The sequence below is a fragment of the Equus przewalskii genome, chromosome 2 (genome assembly GCF_037783145.1).
Source record: "Equus przewalskii isolate Varuska chromosome 2, EquPr2, whole genome shotgun sequence".
Classification (NCBI taxonomy): Eukaryota; Metazoa; Chordata; class Mammalia; order Perissodactyla; family Equidae; genus Equus; species Equus przewalskii.
In genome coordinates, this window is record NC_091832.1 from 88546730 (window position 1) to 88572750 (window position 26021).

The 26021-nt window shown below is 43.3% G+C and overlaps 1 protein-coding gene and 1 long non-coding RNA gene across 17 annotated transcripts in view; one reads left to right on the forward strand and one right to left on the reverse strand.

The window, feature by feature from the left end:
- The window catches only part of GAB1 (GRB2 associated binding protein 1), a 117492-nt gene extending 96003 nt beyond the window's left edge, over positions 1–21489 (reverse strand). For 4 of the 16 annotated variants that reach the window (XM_070608915.1, XM_070608910.1, XM_070608911.1 and 1 more), the window contains exon 1: positions 21357–21489. In XM_070608915.1, the coding sequence (XP_070465016.1) occupies positions 21357–21428 (72 nt within the window). In that variant the 5' untranslated portion in view covers positions 21429–21489. The other 12 variants (XM_070608927.1, XM_070608919.1, XM_070608923.1 and 9 more) reach the window with 11 other exon arrangements.
- On the forward strand, positions 20768–24271 carry LOC139081797 (uncharacterized). Its single transcript, XR_011537117.1, has 2 exons — positions 20768–20960; positions 22822–24271. It is a non-coding gene; the product is annotated as an uncharacterized lncRNA (long non-coding RNA).
- The last annotated feature ends 1750 nt before the right edge of the window (positions 24272–26021 follow it).

Below are 26021 nucleotides of genomic sequence, written 5' to 3' on the forward strand. Positions count from 1 at the left end.
ACTTCTAATGCCATTTAAAATGTTATCACACATTTACTTAGCTGTGCAGTTTATAACAAACCTACCAAACAGGACAAGCCAGTCTGGATTATATAATATGTAAACATGCCAGGGAGCTAGGGAGCCAGCTGACAGTAGGACAAGCTGGAACAATGGTTAAATGAGCTAAACCTCACTGCACCTGAAGCAGCCTCTTAACTCGCTTTCCTCTCCTGGCACTTCATAACTAAAATACGGAGAACACAAAAAGCAATAAAAAGTTATTATATGGATCCCCACAAAAACCAATTAGTGAGTCACTAAAATTAATTAAAAGGGACACAAAAGTCAACATTTACATTTCATTTAGTTTTTTAAATTTAACTCCTGAATAACTCATATTTGGACCTGAAAATATTAACGCATTCTAACAAGATTATCAGGAACTAGTCTCTTCTTCCCACACACACACAGGCTATCAGCTTAAATGTGGGCCTCGTGCCAGAACTCAAGTTTCACTAGTGCTGTTGTATGACCTGAATAAATTGCTTTAGTTTCATGCATGTACTTGTTTGAGAAACAGATTTTATATCTACCACCCTCAGAGATGTTGAAGATGTCCAAAATAGTGGAACTGGTTACATTCTGCAGGTATTCCTATAGTACAACACACCGACACAGCAGAAGAGCTCCACAAATGTAATGTCTAACATTTTACAATAAAAAAGGAGAACACTGAAATGATAATCAAAGGCATTCATTAACCCTACATTACTTCATGAGTGACATGATTACAATCACCTATAAAGTTTTTCTTTTAACAGCCTGTTACAAATCAACTGGAAAGAAAAAAACTATGAAGAATCAGTTGTATTTATATAATTAGTCAAGAGTAGATGGTGATTGTGTAAGTATAAGAATCACACACAACACTGACAAAATACAAGTAAATCGATGAAGTTCAACAAAAGCTAGGTGAAATTTAATAACTTCAGGCTAGAAATTCAAAAGCATAAACAGTGTATATATTTATATATATAAGTGATTGGCATATGAAATATAAATATATACGCTCATTACAATACCTGTTACAAATTTAGGCTTTGATTTAATGTACCAGAGCTCTTCCCTAGGTTCTCATTTTTTTAAAGGGTTTTTTAAAAATAGCTATGATCAGGGGGCTGGCCCCGTGGCCGAGCGGTTAAGTTCGCGCGCTCCGCTGCAGGCGGCCCAGTGCTTCGTTGGTTCGAATCCTGGGCGCGGACATGGCACTGCTCATCAGACCACGCTGAGGCAGCGTCCCACATGCCACAACTAGAAGGACCCACAACGAAGAATACACAACTATGTACCGGGGGGCTTTGGGGAGAAAAAGGAAATAATAAAAATCTTTAAAAAAAAAATTAAAAAAAAAAAAAGCTATGATCAAATTTCTTCTTTCCTTTTTTTGTTTTTGAGGAAGATTAGCTCTGAGCTAACATCTGCCACCAATCCTCCTCTTTTTGCTGAGGAAGACTGCCCTGAGCTAACATCTGTGCCCATTTTCCTCTACTTTATATGTGGGACGCCTGACACAGCATGGCCTGACAAGCGGTGCATAGGTACGCACCCAGGATCCAAACAGGCAGACCCAAGGCCACCAAGGTGGAACGTGCGAACTCAACCACGGTGCCACTGCGCTAGCTCTGTTCTTTCCTGTTTTTGATAATCCATCTTTGTGTTTTCAAAAAGTCAGTCTTAAGAAGCTTTGAAGAGATAAAGGAAAAAAACACAACTCTCCAATCAGGGAAAAAACCCTTTTTCAGCAGTTCTATTAAATGCACATTTTACATTTTATTTCAAAATCTTTGATGGGAGTGAAAGTTGGTGTCATCAGGCTATATCTGTCCATTCCAAAGAGTAAGCATGAGGCATGGCTGCAAAGTGGCCTAAACTCTGGAAACTACCACACCATGGTAAGTACCCACAGCCTCAACAGATTCTAGATTTAAATGCCACCTCATTACATTGTCATCTCTACCCACCCTTCACCACAATAGATAAACAGGAAAAAAAACATCAAGGTGACTGGTTCTTGAAAAAGCTCCCTGGTGATTTTGACACTCCCCTGACCTGCTCCCTCAAAATGAGAACTAGAGAGCTAAGCATATGTGCTGCCAGATCTTCTCATCCTTAAAACCTGCTAATCAAAATATGTGAGAACTCCTAGTTTCAACTGACTGTACTCCCTTGACTAGTTTTAGAGCCCAGAGTTGTGGTTTCAGCCAGACAGGCATCCATGCAAAGTGAAAGAAAGTATTTCTGACAGACACAGATACAGGCCACAAAACTAGAACCTTGTAAAGACCATTTGTACACTTGAGGGTTGAGCCAGGCCGGCATCTTTATGATCTGAGCATCCACTAGGTAGGAGTTGACTCTACAGGCATGCTAGTTTATCCTGTCTGTCCTGTTCCACCCATTTGTGTTCACCCGACAAGCTTGTCTAAGAGGTCCTCCAGCTAGGCTCACAGAAAGAGCTTCAGAATTAATTCTGCAAAGACAAAAAACAGGCTGAGTAGGAACTCAAACTCATCCCGAAGAGATTACCAAAAGCTATTTTTGAGACAAGTCCTATGGCACATAGTCTAAAAAATACAAAAAGGTGGTAGAAAGAGAAGATCTGAAGTTTCTGCAGAATTCAAAAAAAAAGAGGTGGGGGGGCTGGCCCCGTGGCCGAGTGGTTAAGTTCGCGCACTCCGCTGCAGGCGGCCCAGTGTTTCATTGGTTCGAATCCTGGGCGCGGACATGGCACTGCTCATCAGACCACGCTGAGGCAGCGTCCCACATGCCACAACTAGAAGGACCCACAATGAAATATACAACTGTGTACCGGGGGGCTTTGGGGAGAAAAAGGAGAAAAATAAAATCTTTAAAAAAAAAAATAAATAAATAAATAAATAAAAAAAAAGAGGTGGGGAGGGGAGGTTGTTCTGTTGGGAGGGTAAGGAAAATATCCTAAAAAGCATCTCCTAAAACGTTTCCCCTCCAAGAAGAAAAAGTAAACATTTTACAGGCTCAAATCTCTACACTCCTCTCAGAAATTCCCATTGCTCATCTGGCAGGCCTCCAGAAGGCCTAGCTTAGCTGGCAAGTATTCAAATACAGTTATTCAAAATATGTTAACGAGGCTACCGAGGTGCTCCCATCATATAACCCCAACCTCCCTTTCTTTGTGGGAACTGAACCTGTGCAGGTTCAAACGGCCCTGCCAAACACTTGCTAAGTGTACTGACTGTTGGCCTAACAACTGCCAATTTAAATTAAGCATTTCAGGAGAATGGCTTTGCTCAAGTGTATGTTGTCTTTAAAAATGAACATTTTGACATTCAAGTTACCCCCACTCCCATATTCTTCTATTGGTATAAAAATACAAGCACTAATGATTTGCACTCTCTAAGTACCATATTCAAAGTACCTTAAAGATTCCAAGGTACTTTACAAGTATTCTTTTAAAAGTAATTTCCCAGGGGTTGGCCCAGTGGTGTAGCGGTTAAGTTCACACGCTCCACTTTGGTGGCCCGGGAGGTCCTGGGCACAGACCTATACACTGCTCATCAAGCCATGCTGTGGTGGCATCCCACATACAAAAACAGAGGAAGATTGGCACAGATGTCAGCTCAGGGTCAATCTTCCTCACTAAAAAAATAAAATAATTTCCCAGTGAACTATTTTTCATTCTAGACATGAAGAAATGGAAGTAGTAGTTACACATTGTGTAGACAATGACAACTGGAATCAAAAGCAGAACCCAGTTATTTTATCAGTTAATACACCGATTCAACAATATCTCTTTAGCTGAATATCAAGTATTTCTTTTGTATACACAAAGAAATCACAAAGCAACTAGTTACTCACCTTTGGTTTGTACATATTCTAAAAATCTCGAAATTTCCCCCTCAAAATCAGACTATCTCAGAATTTTCATTGCTCACTCTTCCTGCCTCCCAAAAAAGCATTAACTTGTTTCTTCATCCACACAGACATTCCACACATAGTCTGAATTTTAAAACTCAGGCTATGCAGCTTCATTTTCAGTGGAACAGAAAGTGCTGGTTCCAAAAAAAACCTCAGTATCTTTCCCAGTCCCTAAATTAATCCCCAAACCACCAGACCTCATGCAAGAAATCAGGCTCATCCAGTATCTGAAGTTAAAACACTGAAAGGGAGGGTGGAAAGAAGGTATAAATGGGATTACATAGTTACCCAGGGTGACTCATTCGCACATGCTCAAGATTAAACTGAGCACTGAATCTAGGAGCAGGAAAGAATTTTTCCTCAGGGGCAGAAAGGGGTGTGGGATTTTCAAATGCACACTAAGCAGGATCTTCTGCGTGGATCAGGTGATCCACATAATTAACTTCCTACTACAGCGAAGGAGCAAGCACAGGTGAGGCGCACGCCTTCCCAGAGGGTGTTGGTCAAAAGCCCTTTCAGATGCTTCCAATGCTACAGGGATGAGACGGAGAAGCAAAAGAGATGGGGTGGCACAATGATGTAAATATACCTAACGTCACTCAACTGTGAGCCTAAAAGTGGGGAAGATGGTCAACTTTACGTTATATGTTGTTTTTGCCACCATTAAAAATAAAAATTAAAAAAAAGGGAGATTGGGGTCAAGTTACAATATTGCCATGCTCTGAGGAGCAGCTAAAATTCTCTTAAAATGTGAAAGGAGGGCCGGCCCGGTGGTGCAGTGGTTAAGTTCCCATGTTCCGCTTCTTGGCGGCCCAGGGTTCACCGGTTGGGATCCCAGGTGCAGATTTGGCACTGCTTGGCAAGCCATCCTGTGGTAGGCGTCCCATATATAAAGTAGAGGAAGATGGGCATGGATGTTAGCTCAGGGCCAGTCTTCCTCAGCAAAAAGAGGAGGATTGGCAGCAGATGTTAACTCAGGGCTAATCTCCCTAAAAATATATATATATATGTGGAAGGGTTTGAATTTCAGAAATTACAGCAACCTACTGAAGATGAAGCTGGATACGGCAGACTGGGAATGGCACTGGGCTGGGTGTCAGGAAATTCGAGTTCATGTCCTCCTCTGCCTGCTGAAACCAACTGGCCCTGGACTCAGGGTATTTCCCACGTCTCAATTCCCTAGGACCTCATTTTTCTCATTAAGAACAGGAAGAGTAATAAAAGTTTTTCTCCTTTCATTTCTTTAAGAAAAACTGGCCATTATCTTCCTTGAGTCATTTTCTTCTCCTTAGGTGTTTCAATAAAAATCTCAAAGTTATGAAAATTTATTCTGCTTTGGAAACATATGGTTTAGAAACGCAACAGATTCTATTTGAAAACAAACGAATGATTTCAAGGCAAGAACCTTATTTGAAAGATTAAAAATATTTCAATATCCATGTTCCAATTTCCCTTTAGTTAGTAAGAACATGAGTTTCTCAACATAAAACTATTTCTCCAACTCAAGAACAAAAGCCACATTTGCCAAAAAATGTAGTATGCATACAATCTACCATAAGAGCATCTTTTAGTTGTTTAAAAAAATCACTGAGGGCCAGCCCAGGGGCACAGCAGTTAAGTTCACATGTTCTGCTTCAGTGGCCCGGGGTTCGCCAGTTTGGATCCTGGGTGCGGGCATGGCACCGCTTGGCACGTCATGCTGTGATAGGCGTCCCACATATAAAGTTGAGGAAGATGGGCGTGGATGTTAGCTCAGAGCCAGTCTTCCTCAGCAAAAAGAGGAGGACCGGCAGTAGTTAGCCCAGGGCTAATCTTCCTCAAAAAAAAAAAAATTTTAAAAAAAGTCACTGAGTTAAGTAGAGAGATACTAAACATGTATAATACTTAATACTTAACACTTAAATATGTTTAAGTATCAAAATCATACCTTAAAACAGAAATAATCAAAGTACCAACATATTATGAATTTTAAGTCAATCTATGAACATTTTCTATTGAAATATAAGTAAATATGAAAATATTATAAGGCTAAATATGTACATTAAGTTTAATGATAAATCTTATGTAATTATTAAAGAAACATTTCCCTTTAGCAACATATACAAAAGGCAATAAATCTGCTTATCTAATATTTATAACTTTTTTCCTATATTTTAAACCAAAACCAGAAAAGTCTAAGTTAAAATACTCCCACTGAAAATTCATAAGCTATATATTTTTTATGCTGCCCCTGGATGACTATTAAATGTTATGGTTCTCCCTAAAAGCATTTATACGTATTTTCAACAAATATAAATATTCATTGGAAACATCTATCACTATGTTAAACAACATACGAGTTAGAATAAATTAGAGGAAAAAAACTTGAAAAAATAATTAGAAATATCAAGAGGCTCATAAGAAAAAAGATCTACCAAGAGTATAGTTTAAAAAATACCAGAAAGCCAAGAAATAAGGTCACCTGAAACAAAGAGAGCAAGTGGTGAGCCCAGCCTCCAACTCTTGGTGCAAGGCAGAAGTGACAGGAGTGTTTTCTTTGTTGTCAGAGTGAAAGGCAGTTCTGGGTCTCCACCGCCTCGGAGGAGCAAGCCTTCTATTCACTTCAGGAGCAAAGTGACCTACTAACCAAACTTACCTGGACTCTGCGTGCAGTGAGAGGGTGTGGTCGACTTTGCATATAATAACAATAATGATACTCAAGACTTACAAAGCAGATATGAAGATTCTATAAGATCCTGCAGGCAGCTGGGCAGAGTATCTAAGAGGCTGAAGTATTCCTGAGTAAATAAATGGAGGAGAAGGGAGAGAGCATGAAGGATGATAAAAAGGAAGGGAGGGTGGAAAGGTTAGCAAGCCAGCCAGAGACACGATAGTGGTGAGAAGTTCTCAAGTACAATCTGGGTTCCCAGCACGTGTTTATGAAAAAATGAACACTTTGACACAGATGGTTAGGGCACGGTAAAGAACGATTTTACAAGGGCTATATATGGCCATCATTTTATAAGTAACTTCCAAAATTCCTTCGGGGGTGGGGCGGGGGGGCTGTCAAGATCTCTTTGCAAGGTAACTGAATGGAATCATAAAGTTCCCCTAAGGAAATAATACGTCAAAAAAAATTATACCTTTCTAGAAATAGAGTAAGTTCAGTAGGTAGTTGGAAATAAAATCATTTACTCCTCTAAGATATTAAATAATCATTCCCACCTGGTCCACTTCTTGACTAGTTTTCTAAAAGAGTCTGTCTTGTCTATCTGTCTATCTCTCTTTCTCTAAAATGAACTTTTGGGGGGGCCAGCCTGGTGTAGTGGTTAAGTTCGCATGCTCCCTGTCAGCAGCCCCATGTTCGCCAGTTCAGATCCTGGGCGTGGACCTACACACTGCTCATCAAGCCATGCTGTGGTGGCATCCCACAGAAAAGAACTAGAAGGACTTAACAACTATGATATACAATTACGTACTGAGGCATTGGGGAGGAAAAAAGAGGAGGAAGATTGGCAACAGATGTTAGCTTAGGGCCAATCTTCCTCACCCCTCCAAAAAAAAGCATATCTTTAAAAAATAAAATGAACTTTTAAATCAAAGTTTAGGTTATAAGAGACAGGTTAGAGTATACACAACAAACATACAGAGAGAGAGATCTGAAAACAAGAAAACTTCTTTAGTCAAGCAGAACTACTTTGGTACTCTTTTACAAATCACCCACATCTCAACTAACCAAAAATAAGGCAAACCAGACATGCATTATAAAAGACAATGAGAAAGAATATTTGAAATTAGAGCTATTGCAGGAAATTTGGTCTGTATTTTAATAATACGCTTTCAGATCCAATAACCAGAATAACCAGAACTTCTGGTGAACAGCTAATCCTCCTTCATCTCTGCTCTTCATCTTTAAGCCATTCCTAAACTCTTGATTCAGGAATGCACATTGTTTTTTGAACTGATACCAACACAATACCTTCCTTGATTTAACAACGTCTTTTGAGCTTCTTGGCGATGGTTAGGCACTTTCTCATATTCTAACCTTTCTAAAAATTCCCTTTCACTTTTGTCATCCTCTAAATATGTCCTCTGCAGGGGACAGTTTGATCTAAGTCACCGCTAGAAAACACTACGCACCTATTTTTTTAAGCATCTCAGTGTATTTCCCGTATCCCACAGAAGAGAGGCTAAAGTTACTTTCCGAGTTTTGGTTCTCACCTTCCTATCCCACTCTTTATACCTATTTACTTCTAGTAGATTTGTTTCTTCTCCCTTTTTTCCTCCATGCCCAACTCAGGATCTCTCCAAGTATAATTTAAGGATCACCTACATCAGAATCCAACAAGGGTTTAAGTTAGAAAACCTAGTTTTCCGGATCTCTATCAAGACTTGCTAAAAATCTCAGAAGGTGGGTAGGGCTCAAGAATCCTCATTTGAAAAGTTACCCAGGTCACTGTTATGCACACTGAAGTTTGAGGACCACTGCCCCAAACTAAAGGACACAGGGATATACCAAGCTATAAATAAGCAACGTCAGAGCACCTAAGAGAGAGCAGGGTGGCAGTCCTCGCTTCACCTTCCTTTTAAAATACAGATGGAAGAGGCAAGACAGCATGGAGAGTGGAAGACGAACTGAATGGGAGACATCAGCATAAATGCAGACTCGTCAGTCCTGCTTTGGTGGCTACTGCCAATTACAGTAGCCAGACCTGCAAGGGGACTGATTACATGTAATTTATAAAAAGTAAACAAGCTGGGCGGCTTGTGAACGATGAATGGTGATATCCAAGCCAAGAAGTAATAAAAAGCATGAATATATGACTCAGCATCTCCCCCCCCCCCCCCCCACCGACACACACACCCGGACAACAATTGGTTTTACTCTAGCTAGGATTAGTGAGGGCAAAATGAGTATTTGGGTAATGATTTAAATGACAACAGACATTTGAGAGGGTTTTTGTCTATTGTGTAAAGCCTTGTGAAAGGGTTACACAGCACCAACCTCTGACGTTCAAAAGCTCAGGCCTCTCAATGACTGTTTTTCTCAATCTTATCGAACTCATAAAAGTTAATGTCTGATTCCAATGCTTCAATACAATCCTGCACCTGAATAATGGCTTTTAATGGAAACATAGGGAAATAAACTAGATAAATAATACAGATGTAGGAACCAAGAATTATGAGGGTTTTCTCAACTTCAGCACTATTGATATTTTGGGCTAGATCATTCTTTGTTGTGGGGGCTGTCCTGTGCAATGCCCTACCTCTACCCACTAGCAGCCAGTGGCATCCCCAGTTATGACAACCAAAAATGTCCCCAGACACTGCCAATTGTCCCCTGTGGGGGCAAAACCCCCTCCCCACTCCCACTAAAAAACCACTGCCCTACACAGAAACATCATGAAGACATGTTCATATTAGCAAAACAGCTCACAGAACATATTTCTGACATCACAAAAATCTCAGGATTTTCTCTTAAATCTATATATTAAACACATCTCTTTTAAGTATATCACCCTATTTTTCCATAAATGTTTCCATTACCAGGGACTAAAATATAAAATCTTAATATTGCTGTAGTAAGCTTATCCAAGCCATTTACAAAAGTGCCACGTAACGAAACAACTGAGTTGGCTCCTCACCTCTCCTGGTCACAATCAAGCAGCAGAAGGACTCTGTCAACTTCATCTCTAAAATATTCACGTCCATTTACCAGAGCCAACACATCCATCAGGCACAGGAGGTACAGCGCTAGCGTCCATGAGACTTTTAGGAGCCCATGAAAAGTGTTTTAATATTAATTTCTTTTAGAATCAGAATAAAAAATGCCAGCTTGGAATACATTCATCTTTATACTGACAGAGTTGCAAAATGTGATTTTTATTAGTTTTTGGTAGAGGAAGGGGGGCCCATGAAGACAAAAGTACCTGAAGTTCACAAAAATCATCGTGTGCCCTGCCACCTAAAGGGGAAATAAGCAATTGAAACCAGCAAGTACAATGAGGTGTCATAGGCACTGTGCTACCAGAAGGGCAGAGCATCACAGGAGGACAAAACAGATGCTCTGGGACCACTGTGTCTGTGTGTGTAAGTGATCGTGGTGGTGGGAGTTCAGGGGAAGCTCCAGGAGGGCAGAGAATAAGAAGTCAGCCTGGCGGTGGAGGCAGAGAAGAGAAGGCCAAGAATCCCTGGAGGAGAGAAGAGCATGGGCAAAGGGCAGAGAGTGCTCACCAGGCCAGTTGGGGACATGCAAGGTGAGTACAGCCTAAGAAGACAGCATGAATGAAAAGGCAGCAACAAGTGCTCCTGGAGGCATACGCAGGTGACACCTCACAAGGAGCACTGCAAAACAAGAGGAGATTTGGGCACTGCCGAGAGCAAAGGAACGCTGCAGAACAGCTCCAAACTGGGGAATGGTATGACCAGATTTGTGTTTCAGAAAGGCCATTCTGGCTGCCTTGATGAAGACAGTTTGGAGCGGGCCAAGAGTGGAAGCAGGGAGACCAACTGGCTATTGCAGCAATCCAGAAGAAAGGCAAGGGTAGCTTAGTCAACACAGAGGCCAATAAGTCAAGAGACATTCGGGAGGTAAAATTGTCAGGATTTGGTCAGTGGGTGTGGAGAATGAGGAAGGGACAACAAAGAAAACATTCCGGCTTAAGCTACTGGACAACGGACACCAGACGGTGGTATGACAGACTGAGGGAAGGAATGATAAGAGGATCAGCTTTAGGGAGAGGATGGGAAGACCTGCTGTGGGTATGCTGACTCTGGGTTGCTGTCGAGTATCTAAGCAGTTAGGGATCTAAGCAGTTAGATCCATAGATGTGGAGTGAGAAACTGGCTGAGATAGTCTTTGAATCATCAGCACCTAATATTTCAGATTCATAGATGGGCTTTAAAGATTAGAAAGCACGCAAGGTTATAATAACATTAGTGTGTAAGTTTGTAACAATTCTGTGGAATATGAGAGCCCAGAGCTTCTATCAGATTTTCAAAGGAGTTCATGAACTCACAACGGATGAAGAACCACAAACAGCATGAGATGGGAGAAGAGACCGTCCAGGCAGGGCTAGCACTCAAACCCTTCAGAACTCTAATGCTTAGGGAAACCAGAGCCTGGTATCAGGAAGGCAGAGGAAAGAATGTATTTTGAGAAGAGGGATTGGTCATCTCTGTCAATGTAGTCAGGAGTTCCATGAAAAATAAGAACTAAAAAGTTCAAATCTAGTTCTCCTAGATTTGGCAACCAGGAGATCATTGGGGACCTTGGTGAGAGGCGTTTAGATAAGCGTAGTGGAAAAGGACCCAGGCTGTATCCCATTACGAAATGAGTGGCAGATGAAGATGAGGGGGTAACCAAATGTACAAAACCCACTCAAGAGTCTGGCTGAAAAAGGAACAGAAAGAGTCTCACTCCAGCCCCATCTTTGAAAAGTGAATCCATCTTTTAAGGTCCTGCTGACATCTCTCTTACCACCTTCTTTAAACCTTCACAGAGTCCCTGAATTCACCACCCTCTGCTGAATTCTTCTGGAGCCTTGTCTCATGCATCAGTGATCATAATGTAATTTGCAGTACTGAGTGCATCCCACGTCCCTAGTAGCATATAAACTGCAGAATGGTGGAGACAGCGCCCTCTTGGTCCTCCTCTTCTGAATTCTTTGCAGTGCCGTGTTCACAGCGGGCATTCCCTCAGTGACTGAAAGATGTGACCTGAGAGGTGAGAGGTCTGGTCCTGCTAGAACAGCTGGTTAACTTGTATGACAAATCAATTGCAGACAGATCAATTAGTCTCCCAGAGGCGAATTTTCATTCCCTATAAAATGGAGTTGGACTCGGCTAGGGCAGAAGGAGCTATATGTAACTAGAAAAGATATTCAATAGACCCATTGTTTTGGTAATGCAAACCACAGAAAGTAAAACTGGATTAAAAACCAAAGGACATTCAAACAACACATGCGAGAGAAATGGGTTAGAAAAGGCTGAGAAACACTGAATGAGATGATTTATAACTTTAGGTTTGAAATTCTACAATTATTTGGTCATGCTGTTCAGGAGATTGTATAAGGTACCACAATGTTCATTTTAGACACAGAGAACAAATGGCACCTTTGTCCTCTGGAAATTAGTATCCTATTACAAACATCAAAGAATGATAAATGAAGCCATAAGTCTCTTTGTAAACAGATCATGCGTATACATCTTCTACTGTGTATACTGTGGGTCACTATGAAAATCATCTAAAAATATATTAAATATAAAAACACATTAGGTCTGCTTTTCCCGTTTTGACTATCTGCTTAAATGAAGAGAAATAAAAGAAGAACACCGTTCAATAGCACCAGTTTAATTTCGTGCCTTTTTCTTTGGAGATAAATGGCCTTTATACCCAGTGAAGATTACTCAGAAGGCTCTGGTTTTATCTAACAGCATCACTAAGAACAATCGATCTTCCCAAATATTTTGCTTTCTGACTAGTTCAGTATTTCCTTTTCCGTTTTCTCAACACTTCAAACATTTATGCCTGAAAATGTCAGGGAGAACTTGTAAAATGCAATACTCCTACACAACTTTGGGGTCAATTATAACTTTGCCAGAGGGAAGGGGGTTCAAACAACACCTCCACAACTGAATGAGGTGATCACTCCCCAAGAAGCTCTCCGTAACACCACTGGAATTCAAAACACTGCAGGTAGCATTTTACCAAGGGTTTCTCTTCCAAGAGGCAAAGATTAAAGCACTTCTCTCCCGCTAATCAAGGGTCATCCCTCCAACCAGAAGCTTTCATCTTGGCTGCTATGACTCTGGCCAAGGCACTGATGGGAACGTGTGATGGGCTGCAGTTGAGAAAGCACACCAGGTACTTAATTCTTTGATCAGGTAGTCATCTCAGGGAGGAGTTCTGCTACTCAGAAAGTGGCCTAACCACATTTCCCAAGACAGCAGTAACTAAAAACTGCATTTCAGGAGAGGAAAACAATCTACATGCCGGGTGGACCATTAGTGTTCCTAGTCTTGATTACAGCATTACAGGGACATGAATAATCCCCCCTTTTTAGAGGAAAGGTGAAAGAAAGTGTGTGTAAAGGTTTTGACACAAATATTTTGTGATATTGGGGCTAAGCTTATATTATAGAAGAAGTGGAAACAAAGAGGAAAGAGCATGAAGCAGGGATCCATGCGACAAAGACAGTTTTTACCTTTCTCCCACTTAAAAAAGTTAGCAAATAAAATAGTACAGCAACTGGTTAACTGATGCATTAAATACAATTAAAAAAACGACAAAAATAGATTGAGTTTTCAACCCTCTCCTGACGCTAGATAGTCCTGCATTTTCATTTCACAAAAGCAAGCCTCTTAACTAAAACTATATTTACCTGCTTATTTCATGTATAACAGCTAAATATATTTAGGCGATAAGGACAAACATTTAATTTAACCCAGCGACATGAAAGTAACTTACAAAGCCTTCGTGTTAACTGACATTTTTTTCCCTCTTCAGACCAGAGGATGTCCTCCTCTCACTTTTCTCTTGAAATGTAAAATGCAATTTCCATGTTTTCTTTTTCCAGATGTGATATTTTTAAAGAACATATAAAATTCAAAAAAAATTTAAACTACATGAGTCAAAACAAAGGAAAATAAATAAAAAAGGGAAAAGAAAAACAATGAACAGGATAGTTAAAGCAAAGTTTAGTATTTTTCTTCCTTTTAAAAAAATGAACTAAGATTTTTACATTGAAAAGAAATGTTTGGACTCTTGGTATATTGTTTTTAATTCATGGAACAATGTAGCCATTTGTTTTTTTCCTTTTAGGACATTGTTTTTTTGAACACATAGGGAATTGCCTAGGCCAAGTATGAATTCAAAGTAAAAAGCTGGGAGAAAAAAAAAAAACACCACCATAAGAAAAACTTGTGGTAAATTTGGCATTCTTTCCAGTATATAAAAATAAAAGAAAACGCAGTTTAGAAATATGATAAAAATTTCTGAAATGCACACAAAGGAAAGAGCGATTAAATGGTAGAAAAAAAATTAAGATAACTTACATTTCCCGTTCTTTCTTTGCAACTTACATCTTCATTCGCGGTTTGCATATAGTAGCTCTGCTAAAAACAACCACATGGAAAATTTTCATTCCAGATAATACTGCAGGAGGGGGCTTGGCAGCCACAAGTTGTAATCAGAATGCTTCAAGAGCTAATGTAACAGAGATAACAACCCAGCGTGCATTTCAGTGCACAGTCTTAACTATTTTTCACAAAGGAGGCTGTGGGAGGGTCAAAAGCTGCTAGGTTCCACTTCATATGTATTCAGCAATGAGAATTTTTCTCTTTGGTTAGGGAGAATTTTGCTCCTATGAATAAAAAAATTGCTTAAAATATAAACGATTCCTTTTTCCAGTTAAGACATTCTTGTATTACTTAAGGTGTTCGTGCATACAAGCCTGGAAAGGTCAGAAACTTCCAATTCTTAAAACGACTTTTCCCAGTAATTGCACAGGCCTGAACTGCCGTCTACAGTTCATTCTGGCTTCCCCAGCCATTGAGTTGGCAACTGAAGAGGCTACTTATTTAATGGATGTGGAAATGCACGTACAATGAGCCACTTTTCCCCAGGAGTAATCTAAAGAAGAAAAGAATACTAATTTTATTTGCGCTGGTAGTCAAAGAGGGGAAAATAAAGAGATCTGTGACTTGATAAGTTTCCTGTACTTAGTCCACAAACTGATAAAAGGAGTCACAGAAATGTTGTGACTTCTATCCAAGTTCAAAAGGCAAATTCAGATGGAGCTCTAAGTTGGTAGAAATTAGCTACCATGTTAATGCAAGGAATGTGAAATGAGAGAAACCCCTCCATCAACAGTCAGAAGGGGTTTAACGTGATCCAATGGTGTTATTCTCTTTCCTCCAACACTAGCTGGCACTCACACAGCTGGGCTAAGATGGCTTCCAGAGTCCAAAATAAGACGCTCGCCCAAGGCAGCGCTGGCCCTCCTGCTGGAACTCAGAAGCAAATGGAATCAAAGGCTCTTTTATTCTCCCTCCCACCAGAACATGCTCCCTCTCTGTTGTAAACCAAATGCTTGCCAGAATGAATTATTTAGCTGAAAACAGACATAAAGAAATCTTAAATAACACACGTCCCTTGGAATCTTAATAAGTTCAGGTGACCAAACAAGTTGTTTTGTTTGTTTGTTTCTTGGACTGAGACAGAAAATTCGCTTGTGGTCAGGATCCCACCAGGAGCATTAGGTCATAGCGGCAACAGAAGCTTCTCAAACTAGAAGTTACAACTGACGTCCACACTCCGTGCATGAAACTGAGGTGTTCTGAAGCCGTTCTTTCACTAGGATGTCTAAATTCATCACAAAGTCTTTGTTCTTCCTTTAAAACCGGGCTTCCCTTATGATTTTGCTATATCTGCCAGCAATACTTCAATTCTTCCAAGAACGAGCCTGAAATTCATTTGTGATGTTTTCCCTGCCCCCCTCCATCCCTCCCCCTCAGTCTAAACTCTTAAGACATTGTTGTCTCTATCATTCATTTGGCAATTAATCATATATGGTCTTATAACATATGTCTTGTAAAACAATTTAAATACGCGTGCATTTACAGCTTGTCTTCACAAACAGATTAGAAACTCCTTAAGGGCAGGGAATGGGCCTTTCCCTCCACTGTATTCCACACATGGCACATTATAAAAACTCCAGAAATACCTGTTTATTTATTCAGTCAACAGATACTTGGTGAGCTCTACTCTGAGCCAGGCACTGCTCTGGGTGCTGGAGACACAGCACCCAACACAGGAACCCCACAGCCCTGTGCACAGTGCACGTGCTTTCTGTTAAGGGAAACGTCAGAGTCAGCCCTGATGGCTTTAGTGGTTAATGTTTGGCACTCTCACCACTTCGGCAGCCCGGGTCCGTTTCCGGTCGTGGAACCACACCACGCATCTGTCAGTTGCCATGCTGTGGTGGCAGCTCACATGGAAGAACTAGAAGGACTTACAACTAGGATATACAACCACATAGTGGGGCTTTGGGGAGAGAGAAAAAAAGAGGAAGAGTGGCAACAGATGTTAGCTCAGGGCCAATGTTCCCTGCACAAAAAAAAAAAGCAAACAAAAAACAGGGTGGGGGGACATCAGAGGTTCCCCAAAGAATTCTGCTTAAGTAGTTCCTAATATATTCACTAAACTTTTTAAGATGTACAATAAACTAAGATTTATTTCCCAAAAAGGAGGTCCACAGAGAAGCTCCCCAACTGCCCCTCCCTCCCAAGGAAACGCCTGAGAAGATGAATGTTAAACCAAATGAGAGTTCAGAAAGTCTATTTGCCCACCCCTTCCCCATTTTACAGACAAGGAAACTGAGGATCAGAATGGTCAAAAGATCAGGTGGGTGGTGGCAAAGCCAAGTGGAATCCTGGGTCCTGACATTCAGTCCCGGGTTCCTTCCACCATAGCACGTTTTACCCCAAACCTTCAAAAATGTAGTGGTGTACCTGCTAGGAGGGCCCGTCTCCTGTGTTAGTTTCTGTAAGACAATCAGGAGTGCTGGCAGGCAATGTTCCACATCTATCACCTCTTACACTTTCTCAATCTGCAAATTATCAAGACTTTGTCGACTCTAAAATACCGAATTTTACTCAATCTTAAAAAGTGCTTTGCCGGGGGCTGGCCCCGTGGCCGAGTGGTTAAGTTCGCGCGCTCCGCTGCAGGCGGCCCAGTGTTTCGTTAGTTCGAATCCTGGGCGCGGACATGGCACTGCTCATCAGACCACGCTGAGGCAGCGTCCCACATGCCACAACTAGAAGAACCCACAGCGAAGAATACACAACTATGTACTGGGGGGCTTTGGGGAGAAAACGGAAAAAATAAAATCTTTAAAAAAAAAAAGTGCTTTGTCATTTTATTTCTTTCAGATTTTTTAAGCAGACTTAAAATGGCAAAACACACTGAAATAACCAATTCAGCTGTCAACCCAATTATCCAAGTACAACTCTTGCCATATTATTCTATTTTGTTCAAAGATGATCTTTTTAAAAAACTTAAAATTTTAAAACAGCGGAATTCTAAAACTACTCATACACCTTCGTAATGGTAATTCTGAACCCCAAAAGACAACAATCAAACTTAAGAATTCGGCAAGTTTTACATGGAGGGTTTTGCACTCATCGTTAAACCCAAGCACAATGAAAGAATGAACTTGCATTAACTACTACAAAGGCTGGATGTAATCGGTAGTTGCTGATCTTTGTTCTGCCACACTGGAAAAGGTAAAAAGAAAACATTAGGAATTTGAATGGAATGTTCACTAACATGAGGACTGCAAGAAAAAAAAATTCCTTCAAAAGAATAATTATGCTCCTTCACATGACAGCAAAAGCTTCGGAACCGTTGATCGCTACTGGTAATTGCCAAAAAAGGGCAGGAAGAGCTTCCAGACATCACAGCCCTCTTTGTGGTAGTGGCACCCTTGAGCAGGGACTTCAGCTTAGCACAGATCCCAGGTTGTCCTTGAAACATGGAGATGTTGCTACTCTGCCTGCCTGTGTCCCTCTCCTCCACAGAGGAAGGTTATTTCTGTTTCTAGGCCCATTTTCAGAACCAGGGGTGTGTTCTGGAAGTCCAGATAACCATCCTATTAACTGACAGCTGAAGAGCAGAACCCCAGCTGGGTGCAGATTATTCACCGGAGAACTGGCTGAGGTCTTGCTCCCAGGCTGCCTGGCAGCTAACAGGCCACCTTGCTCTGGCCTCAGAAGCAGGTTCTCCTGCAGAGATGGCACATCTGCCCAGTGCTGACAGCTGAGCCATGGAGGAGGCCAAACTTGGTGGCCAGGCTAGAGGCAGGCCACAGGGAAGCTCCTCCTGCAGAGATCTGGTGATAGCCAGCTGGCTTGAATCAAGCCTTTGTTTTCAGACTTGCATTTTATCTTAGCTAAAATTTCAGGTCCTGATGAAAATTCCACCATTATTTCAAATGGCTGATTTGTCTTTAAGTAACGCTTAAAAAATCTGAGCACCGCTGTTGAGGGCATACTACCAAGAGTGTACTTGTTTTTTGTAACCCTAGTGACGGTGATCTGTACATGATTCCTTAACCAAGTGAGAAAGCAGCTGTTTAATATATAACTCAGGACAAAAACAGCAACACAGTAGTAGCAGAACTGAAAGAAACATGAATATTTTCACCTCCAGTTTAAGAAGACTAAGAAATTCGGAGGATGAAACACATACAAGAAGTTCTTACCCCTTTGCAAATAAATATATAGAAACAATTTAAAAGAGAAGAAAAGGCTAGGAATCTGCTCACTACTCCAGTCTTTCATTCTTATGTCACTTTTGCTCTCTTTAGGAAATTCAAGGAAAGCTTCCATATCAGATGAACACACTAGTATGCAAAGAATACAATGCTGCATGAGTTGACTACGGAACAGTAAACATAAAATGGAGTTGTAAATGGAATGCATTGGGACCATAACTTGAGATGACTTTAAAGATAAAACGAAAACAAGTTTTTGTCACTTAAAAGCCCTTCAGGATCATCTTAATCAATGTCTGGACTACCCTATAAACACTGTAAACAGCGAGATGACTGTCAAAATCCCATGGGCCAAACATTTCCCAACAGAATCAATGCTCAAACTCTTTGATGTCTCATTTAACAATTATAGTACCGCGCATCCAAGATATCTTTCACAGCAAATCCATTCATCAAAAACCATTATCAAGCCACATTTTGCCTATTGGGTGGCCAACAATGTTTCCTTTCATCCAGAAAATAAAGATTTTACATGAAAAGAAAACAAGCATAGGAAACGCATGCATACATGCCCATGTCCTTGTGGGTCAAAACCGCTTTAGCAAAAACAATCTAAACTGGATACCAAAGCCAAAAGATCAATAATCTGGGAATATCAAAATCTTCTGGGCAACCAACTTGACAGCTAAAATGTGAGACAAGTTTCATTTTAACTTAAAACATTGCGGTCATCCTCTTGGACCCCTTACTTCTGAGAGCCACCCTGCCCACTGTCTTCCTGGGCCATCTCCACAGCCCAGTCACTAGTGTGTAAACAAAGCACCAGTACTCCGCCAGGCAAGACAAACCCTGCCTCCTCCCAGCTGTTAGGCATATCCTTCCCCTTGCTGACAACACAATTTAGGGAGCCCACTGTCTCTCAAAAGTATTCTCATGGTCTCCGACTACATTGAGCGTGTTCCTCAAAACATCTATTAAAACAAAACCCATCCCACTGAGCTCGAGCACACACTAAGAAACCACCAGGCGTTGGTCTACCTTTTCACATATACTGGACTCATCTTTCCCAAGACACAGAAAGCTGCTTGAAGGGTTTATGCTTCTTTAGCACAGCACATCTGATCCACAGCCCACCTCTTCCTTGTATTCTCAAGTAATACTCACAGACTTATAGAAAGTTATAATCTGAAAGGGCCTTTAGAGATGATCTAGTCTGAGCTCTACTTGAAATGAACTAGATGAGCGTCATTAACCTTTTAGAGCCCAGGCAGTCAGGCAGAACTGGGTTCAAATCCCACCTCTGGTACATTCTAGTTATATACACTGTCTTCCCATCTGTAAAACAGACATAATACCTACCTGAGAAAACTTGTCGTAACGACCAAATGAAATACACATTTTTTTATTTAGACTTTCCATTTTTTCTGTCCTTGTTATAATCTTTTTGGCTGATTTTCTTCCTGGTTTATATTATATTAAATTGGAAGTCCAAGAAGCAGGGCTTTTTTCCTACTATTTTCTAATCTTAGGGTGCCTAGTCCAGTGCTCTGCACCTTTTGAGAGAGCCACAAACCAGCCACGTGAAAGAATGTGGTAAATCTCTACTATCACTTCCCACTTCAGCAAATGTACCATTCTTTAGTTCCCCCAAGAACCCAATCACTTAAACCTCTGTCTTTCCTAAACTGTGCCTTCTCAAAACAAACACATCTATCTCCCTGCTTCCTCTTCTCACACATATACAACCTTCACTTTAGAACTGAAAGCTGAAAACACCACTGTTTCTCCCAAATCTTTGGGATAAAGTTAGCATCTCTACCAGAATATTCACACAAACTGCAATAACTGGAGAGGTGGGATTTGAAAGGATGCAAATCTCTGGAGAACTTTCTTAGGATCTGTGGCATCAACTCTTTAAATGAGAATCACTTGTCTATAACAAATTCTGGCAGAAAGTAAACCAGAAACCCACTGGTGAGTTGTCAGTGAAGTTAACTATTTCACTTCACTCCATTCTATGCAAGCAAACAGTGACTAACAGGATTAACCCGAGCTTTAACAGTGGGTGTAGACGTCCGTCAACAAGAAACAGTTTCCATTAGAAGAAGTGTCAGTCCCCTGGTAGTAAATTTATATTTAAGAGGGCATAAATTTTGCTTCTGGTACATATTTTACCAGAAAAATATTTGCTTCAAATGCCAGGGCAAAAGCGTCATTTCTTTTCTTTGCAAGGGGCAGCGACAAAAGAACCAACGCGGGAGAAGGGACAAGGTCCCAGACCGCTGAAAAGGACACAGACTTCCACCAGAGAAAGGTTGATTCTTTCAAGGAATATTTTCCCCAACAGCTAAAACGGTTTAACACACAATCAGCATCTTGTATCAATTACACAAATACCATTTAAGCAACTCTGGTGGCCTGGGAAAGGACCGCAACACACAGAAATCCTTACTGGCCCCAGCTGTCCCCTCCTGCGGGGCTTGACAGCGTGTCGAAGACGCCCAAACACGAGCCACCAGGCTCCCCCCAGCGCCCTCCTCTCGCAGCAAACTGCCAAGGCTCTCGGGCCAAACGCCAATGGCCCTCAGTTCAAAACCGCGAAAATGTGAACGCTGCTAAGCAAACGGTAGGGCGCGTGATAACTTTTCTTTCCCTTTTGCGCGGATTTGAGATGCTTGTCTCTAACACCAACTTCCCAGGTCCGCAGCCCGCTTCTCGCAGCCCAGCTCGAGAGAAGGCGAGGGGGAGCGCGGACCAGAGAGAGGGCTGGTGAGTGCTCAGACCTCAGCGGTTTTCCTAGTGCGGGAAACTGAGGATCCAGCAGCCCCGTAAGGATGAGATGCAGATATAAAGAGAGGAGTAGGCTCCCCTCCTCACCCCTGCTAAAAGGAATAATAAAACTCACAGCGGGCGTTTAGCTGGAAATGCCGGGCCCTCCTATGGGCCGAGAAGGCCCGCAGGGCAGGCGTCTGGAATCTGGAGGAAGAAAGTTGCCGGGCAAAGGGGAGGCCAGGGCGTGAGTGTAGACACGGTCCCGGGCCTGCCTGGGAAGGGATCAGGGGAAAGCGATGGGGGCCGAGTTGGAGCACCAGCCCCGCGCGGCCGGCTGCAGCCGCCGGGGCCGGCGGGGAGGGGTGCGGGCGCGGAGGCTGAGGCTCTACTTACATAACGCTTCAACTTCTTCTCCGGGGGGGACTTGCGCAGCCATCCCGAGCAGACCACTTCGCCGCCGCTCATGGTGTGCGCCTCTCGGGCTCCGGGCCGGGCAGCAGAGGGACGGCCGGGCGCGCTCCCGACACAGCCGACGCCCGCCGGCCGCGCAGCGCCGAGGGCCCGGCTCTCCGGCGGCGCAGCCCGGGCCGACGGGGCGGGCGGGCTCCGTGACGCGCTGGTGGCTCTTGGTGTCCGAGCCTTCCCGCGCGGGTCCACGGCCGTCAACACGAGTGGGCTGCGCCAGCGAGGCCGACAGCTCGGGGCAGGGGCCGCCGCCGCGCCGAGGGCGCCCCGGTCTCTGTTCAGTGCGCCCGCCTCGCCGCCAGGCGCGCCGTCCCGCCGGCCGCCTCGGCAGCGCTCCGGCTCCGCGGGACTCTGCCCCAGCAAGGCGCCCGAACCTCGGTCCCCTGCGCTCCGCCCCCTAGGGACAGGACCTCCCCAGAGCGCTTTCCCAAACACACACTACGCTGCACGCGCGCGCGCACACACACACACTCACACACACACACACAAAGCCCCCGCGCGGCGCCCACTCCGGCTCGCCAGCTCTCGGTTTCGGTGCGCCCCGGGCGATCCTCTCCTTCCCCCTCTAGCCGGAGGGTGGGTCCCTTCCCCGCGGCACCCGGGAGACGTCAAGGGAAGGGGCAGCCGCGAGGGTCCCGTGGGCAGCGGGCGCAGCGCAGGTCCCGGGCCACGAAGGGAGCCGAGGGGTGGGCAGCGAAGCGCCGGGCGGCGCCGAGCGCCGGGAGCTGGGGAGGGCGCGGGTCCCGCCGGAGGCGGGGATCGCTCTCGCGGCCGCCGAAGAGGGCGGGGAGCGGCGGGGGAACGAGGCGCTCGGCTGCTAGGCTCCGGGGACTGATCCCACTGTCCCGTCCCCTCGCGCTCCTCCCGCGCCGCCTCCCCCACCCTGGGGCGCGCGGCAGGTTCGGAGCGGCCCGGCCCCCAGCCCCGATCCCTCCCTCTGCCGGCCTCCCGGCTCTCTCTTCCTCCCTTTCCTCCTCCCCTTCCCACGTTCAGGCTGGCTCAGGTTTCTGTCCAGACTTTCTCTGAAACTCCGCCGGGGCGCTTCCAGCCAAAACAACAAGGGCCGGGGGAGGAGGGGACGAAGGGAGGGAGGGAGCGGGAGAGGGAGGGAGCGGGAGTCCGAGAGGCACCCTGGGATCTGTAGTTCCGGAGGCTGGAGCGGGGTCCTTGGCCGCCCGGCGGCGGTGGCGGCCGGACCCCTCTGCGGCCTCGTCACTGGAGAGCGCATCCCAGTCCTCGGCGTGGGCAGCGCCGCCGAGGCTTGGGCGCGGGGAGGAGCGAGGAACGTTGGTTGTTCGGTCTGGGGTTTGCCATCTTGGCTCAGACGAGTGTCAGTTCGGAGTTTATACTGTGCACGAAATCACGAGTTTCGCGGGGTTTCTCTACTTGACAGCTTGCGAAGCAACACATCCTGGGGAGACGGTGGCGCCTTGACGAGTCCGCGACCCCGCTGATCTCTGCCCACGAGACCGAAGGGCCTGGACCAGGAGGGCGAGGACCAGGGGAAGCGCGCCTTAGCCACCAGCCTGGAGGGCAGGGGGAACCCACCCAGACTGGCGTGGGCTAGTCCCCGGAGCAACCCTGCCGGAGTGGTGGGAGTGCTTAGTGGAGCCAAAGGATTTGACTGAGTCTGTCTCTGGGACATTTTAAAGTCTCACACTCTCTCCATTTGTTGCCAGTTTCTTCCGCTTGACTTTGTGTTTGTTTAAAATCTACCCTTGGGATATTGGACTGAAAGGGAAACTTACTATATGTCCTAGTTCTACTTATCTACTTGTATGTGTTTTACAATTATGATCCCTGGTCCCGAGTTTAACATGATCCATCTCGTAAAGAAATATCTTTTCCAATTTATTTATGAAAAACAAAGCGCCAAAACAAATTTTAGAAGATAGCATAAATAATAGATAGTGCTAAAAATATTGGGAGATAAGTGAACATTTCTGGAAAAAAATAACCTCAGGCATTTTCTTATTAACACAACATTAGTATTTAGGAATTCCTCTGAGTTTGAAAATGTTGTACAATTATAGTAGGCTGGGAGTGGTGACAAAGGTTCTGCACTTATGGTGGTGACATTCCCTCGGTTGCATAGGATAGTAAACAAAAGGTCAACATGATTACAGATTGTGAGAAATGCTGTGCCCTGAGGGAAATAAACACACAGTAAGGTGAAAGAGTAACTGGGTGGACTAGGTCAGATAGAGTAAGAGAGAAGTCTTCCTTGAGGAGGCTTTTAGGCAGAGATTTGAAAGATGAAAGCAAGGAGAATCAGACTTGTCTTATGGAAGGGTAGAAGAGACAACCGTAAGGAAGATTGAGAGAAGGAACAAGCAAGGGGAGTTGTTGTTGTTTTTCTTAAATTTAAAGCCTTTCTAGAACACAAGTGAGTGTAATTTTTATGGCAGCTAATAAACCACAGCAATTCTTTTTAAGTATATGAACACAGATTTTGCCATAACTCCAAATGTGTTGTTCGCTTTAGAAAATTCACCACTCCCTCCATTCCTGTTATAAGGTCCTTTTTAATGGAAAATTGTAATATAACTTGTACTATTTACTTTTGGAAGTTGCAATAATTTTTTAAATTTCACATAAGGGATCCAATTATCTCATTTCTATATAAGAAATCCTTAAATGTTTTTCCCTATCTTCGACTGTGTTGTTTTGGATTTGTATCTGCAGAGATTAAACAAGGGTTGAGGAGAGGTTGAAGACAGATATGTCTCTTTGTGTGTATTTTAGAAAGGAAATTTACAATCTTTTTACATTATATGCCATTTTTAGATTATCTGTTAAGTCATGTCTTATATCTTTATACATTAAAAGGTATGCTGGAAAAAGCTATTATACTAAAGTGTCTTAAATTGCATTCATACAACCCATATTTATGGAATGTTCTAGTATGTGCAAGTCTGAGGATCCCAAATACGATAGAGAGGGAAGCCAGACCTGTTCCCACACTCCTCAATCCTGGAGAAGTTTGTGTGTGTTTTATTTTACCAATTACAGATAAGTTTATTAAATTTTACAGATAATTTTATTTTACAGATAGTCCCATCACTTCTACAATACAGTTGATAAATACTGTGGAAGAAAAATAGAGAATCTTATTTAGGCATATGACAGGAGGATCCACCCCCTGGGAGAAGAGTGGGTAGGTTTGGAAAGACTTCCCTGAGGAAAAGACTTTAAATTGAGACCCCCCCAGGATGAGTAGAAGTAGAAGCTGGCTGAGTATTGGAGAAGAGTATTCCAGACAAAAGAGAAACTAAAGAGAAACTTCTAGATATACAAGTCCTCAGGCTGGAAGGGGCTCCTGAGGACCTGAATGAGGCAGCAGTGAGGCGAGTGAGAGGGACGCTGGGCTGAGGAAGGTTACAGAGGCAGGCAAGGCACAGATTGTGCAGATCCTGGGAGACTGTCTTAGCGTTTACACTTTTCCTTAGAGCAAATGACCATATCATCTCCTGTGACCTCCAAATCACCTCAATCACTCCTCTGCACTTTGTCATTCACCTCCAGCATCCCACTTTAACCACGTATCTTCCAACTTGATCTTTCAAGTTCTTCCTCTGTAATCATCTTTCTTCTCAACAGTCTTTGTAGCCTATTGACTCCTCTGCTTTCTCATGATCCATCAGACCTCCTTTCTTCACTTCCCTCCTATCCAGTTTAAATTTAGTGGTCCACATTTTTAATAACACGCTCCCAACTCAGAAAACTCCAACTCTGGATAAATTCAACTCTACTTTCTTCTGCACCCAAGCAGACGAGTACTGTTAGAGCAAGTCACACAACCGGATGAGGGGCAACCCTATAAATTTATGATCAGTGACCTCAAATAGATCCTCAACTATCTGCAAGGGCAGATCTTGGTTTTTCTGGAACTTGAAGCTTATACAGTTTGGGGAGACTCCTTTTAAAGGAAAAGATAAACAATTACAAGTACAAAATTAGGATAATATTTATTTAGAATGAGGAAATAAAAAATTACTGAAGGCTTAGAGATCCGGATGCCTTTTTTTTTTGAGATCTCTATGATGATTTACCAGAATCCTTCCATGGATATGCTTCCTGAGTTCATTCTGGCTTCCCTTCCCAAGTAGGACACTCCACCTCTCCCAGCAGCTCCCTATTCTCATGGGAACTGGTACAATGAGTGTCCCTGAACCGAAGCTTATTTAGCTTCATGGATGTCTCTGCTGCCTGGCAATCCCACTTCTTTTATCTGGATAGTGCAACTAGCCTATTCTCTATAATAACTTTTCTTTTTAAAAAAAAAATAACGGCTTGGGAGCCGGCCCGGTGGCGCAACAGTTAAGTTCTCACATTCCACTTCGGCGGCCCAGGGTTCGCCGGTTCAGATCCTGGGTGTGGACATAGCACCACTTGGCAAGCCATGCAGTGGCAGGCGTCCCACGTATAAAGTAGAGAAAAATGGGCACGGCTGTTAGCTCAGGGCCAGTCTTCCTCAGCAAAAAGAGGAGGACAGGCAGTAGTTAGCTCAGGGCTAATCTTCCTCAAAAAAACAAAAGCAAACAAACAAAAAAAACCTGTATGTACAGAGAGCCAAGAAACAGACCCACACAT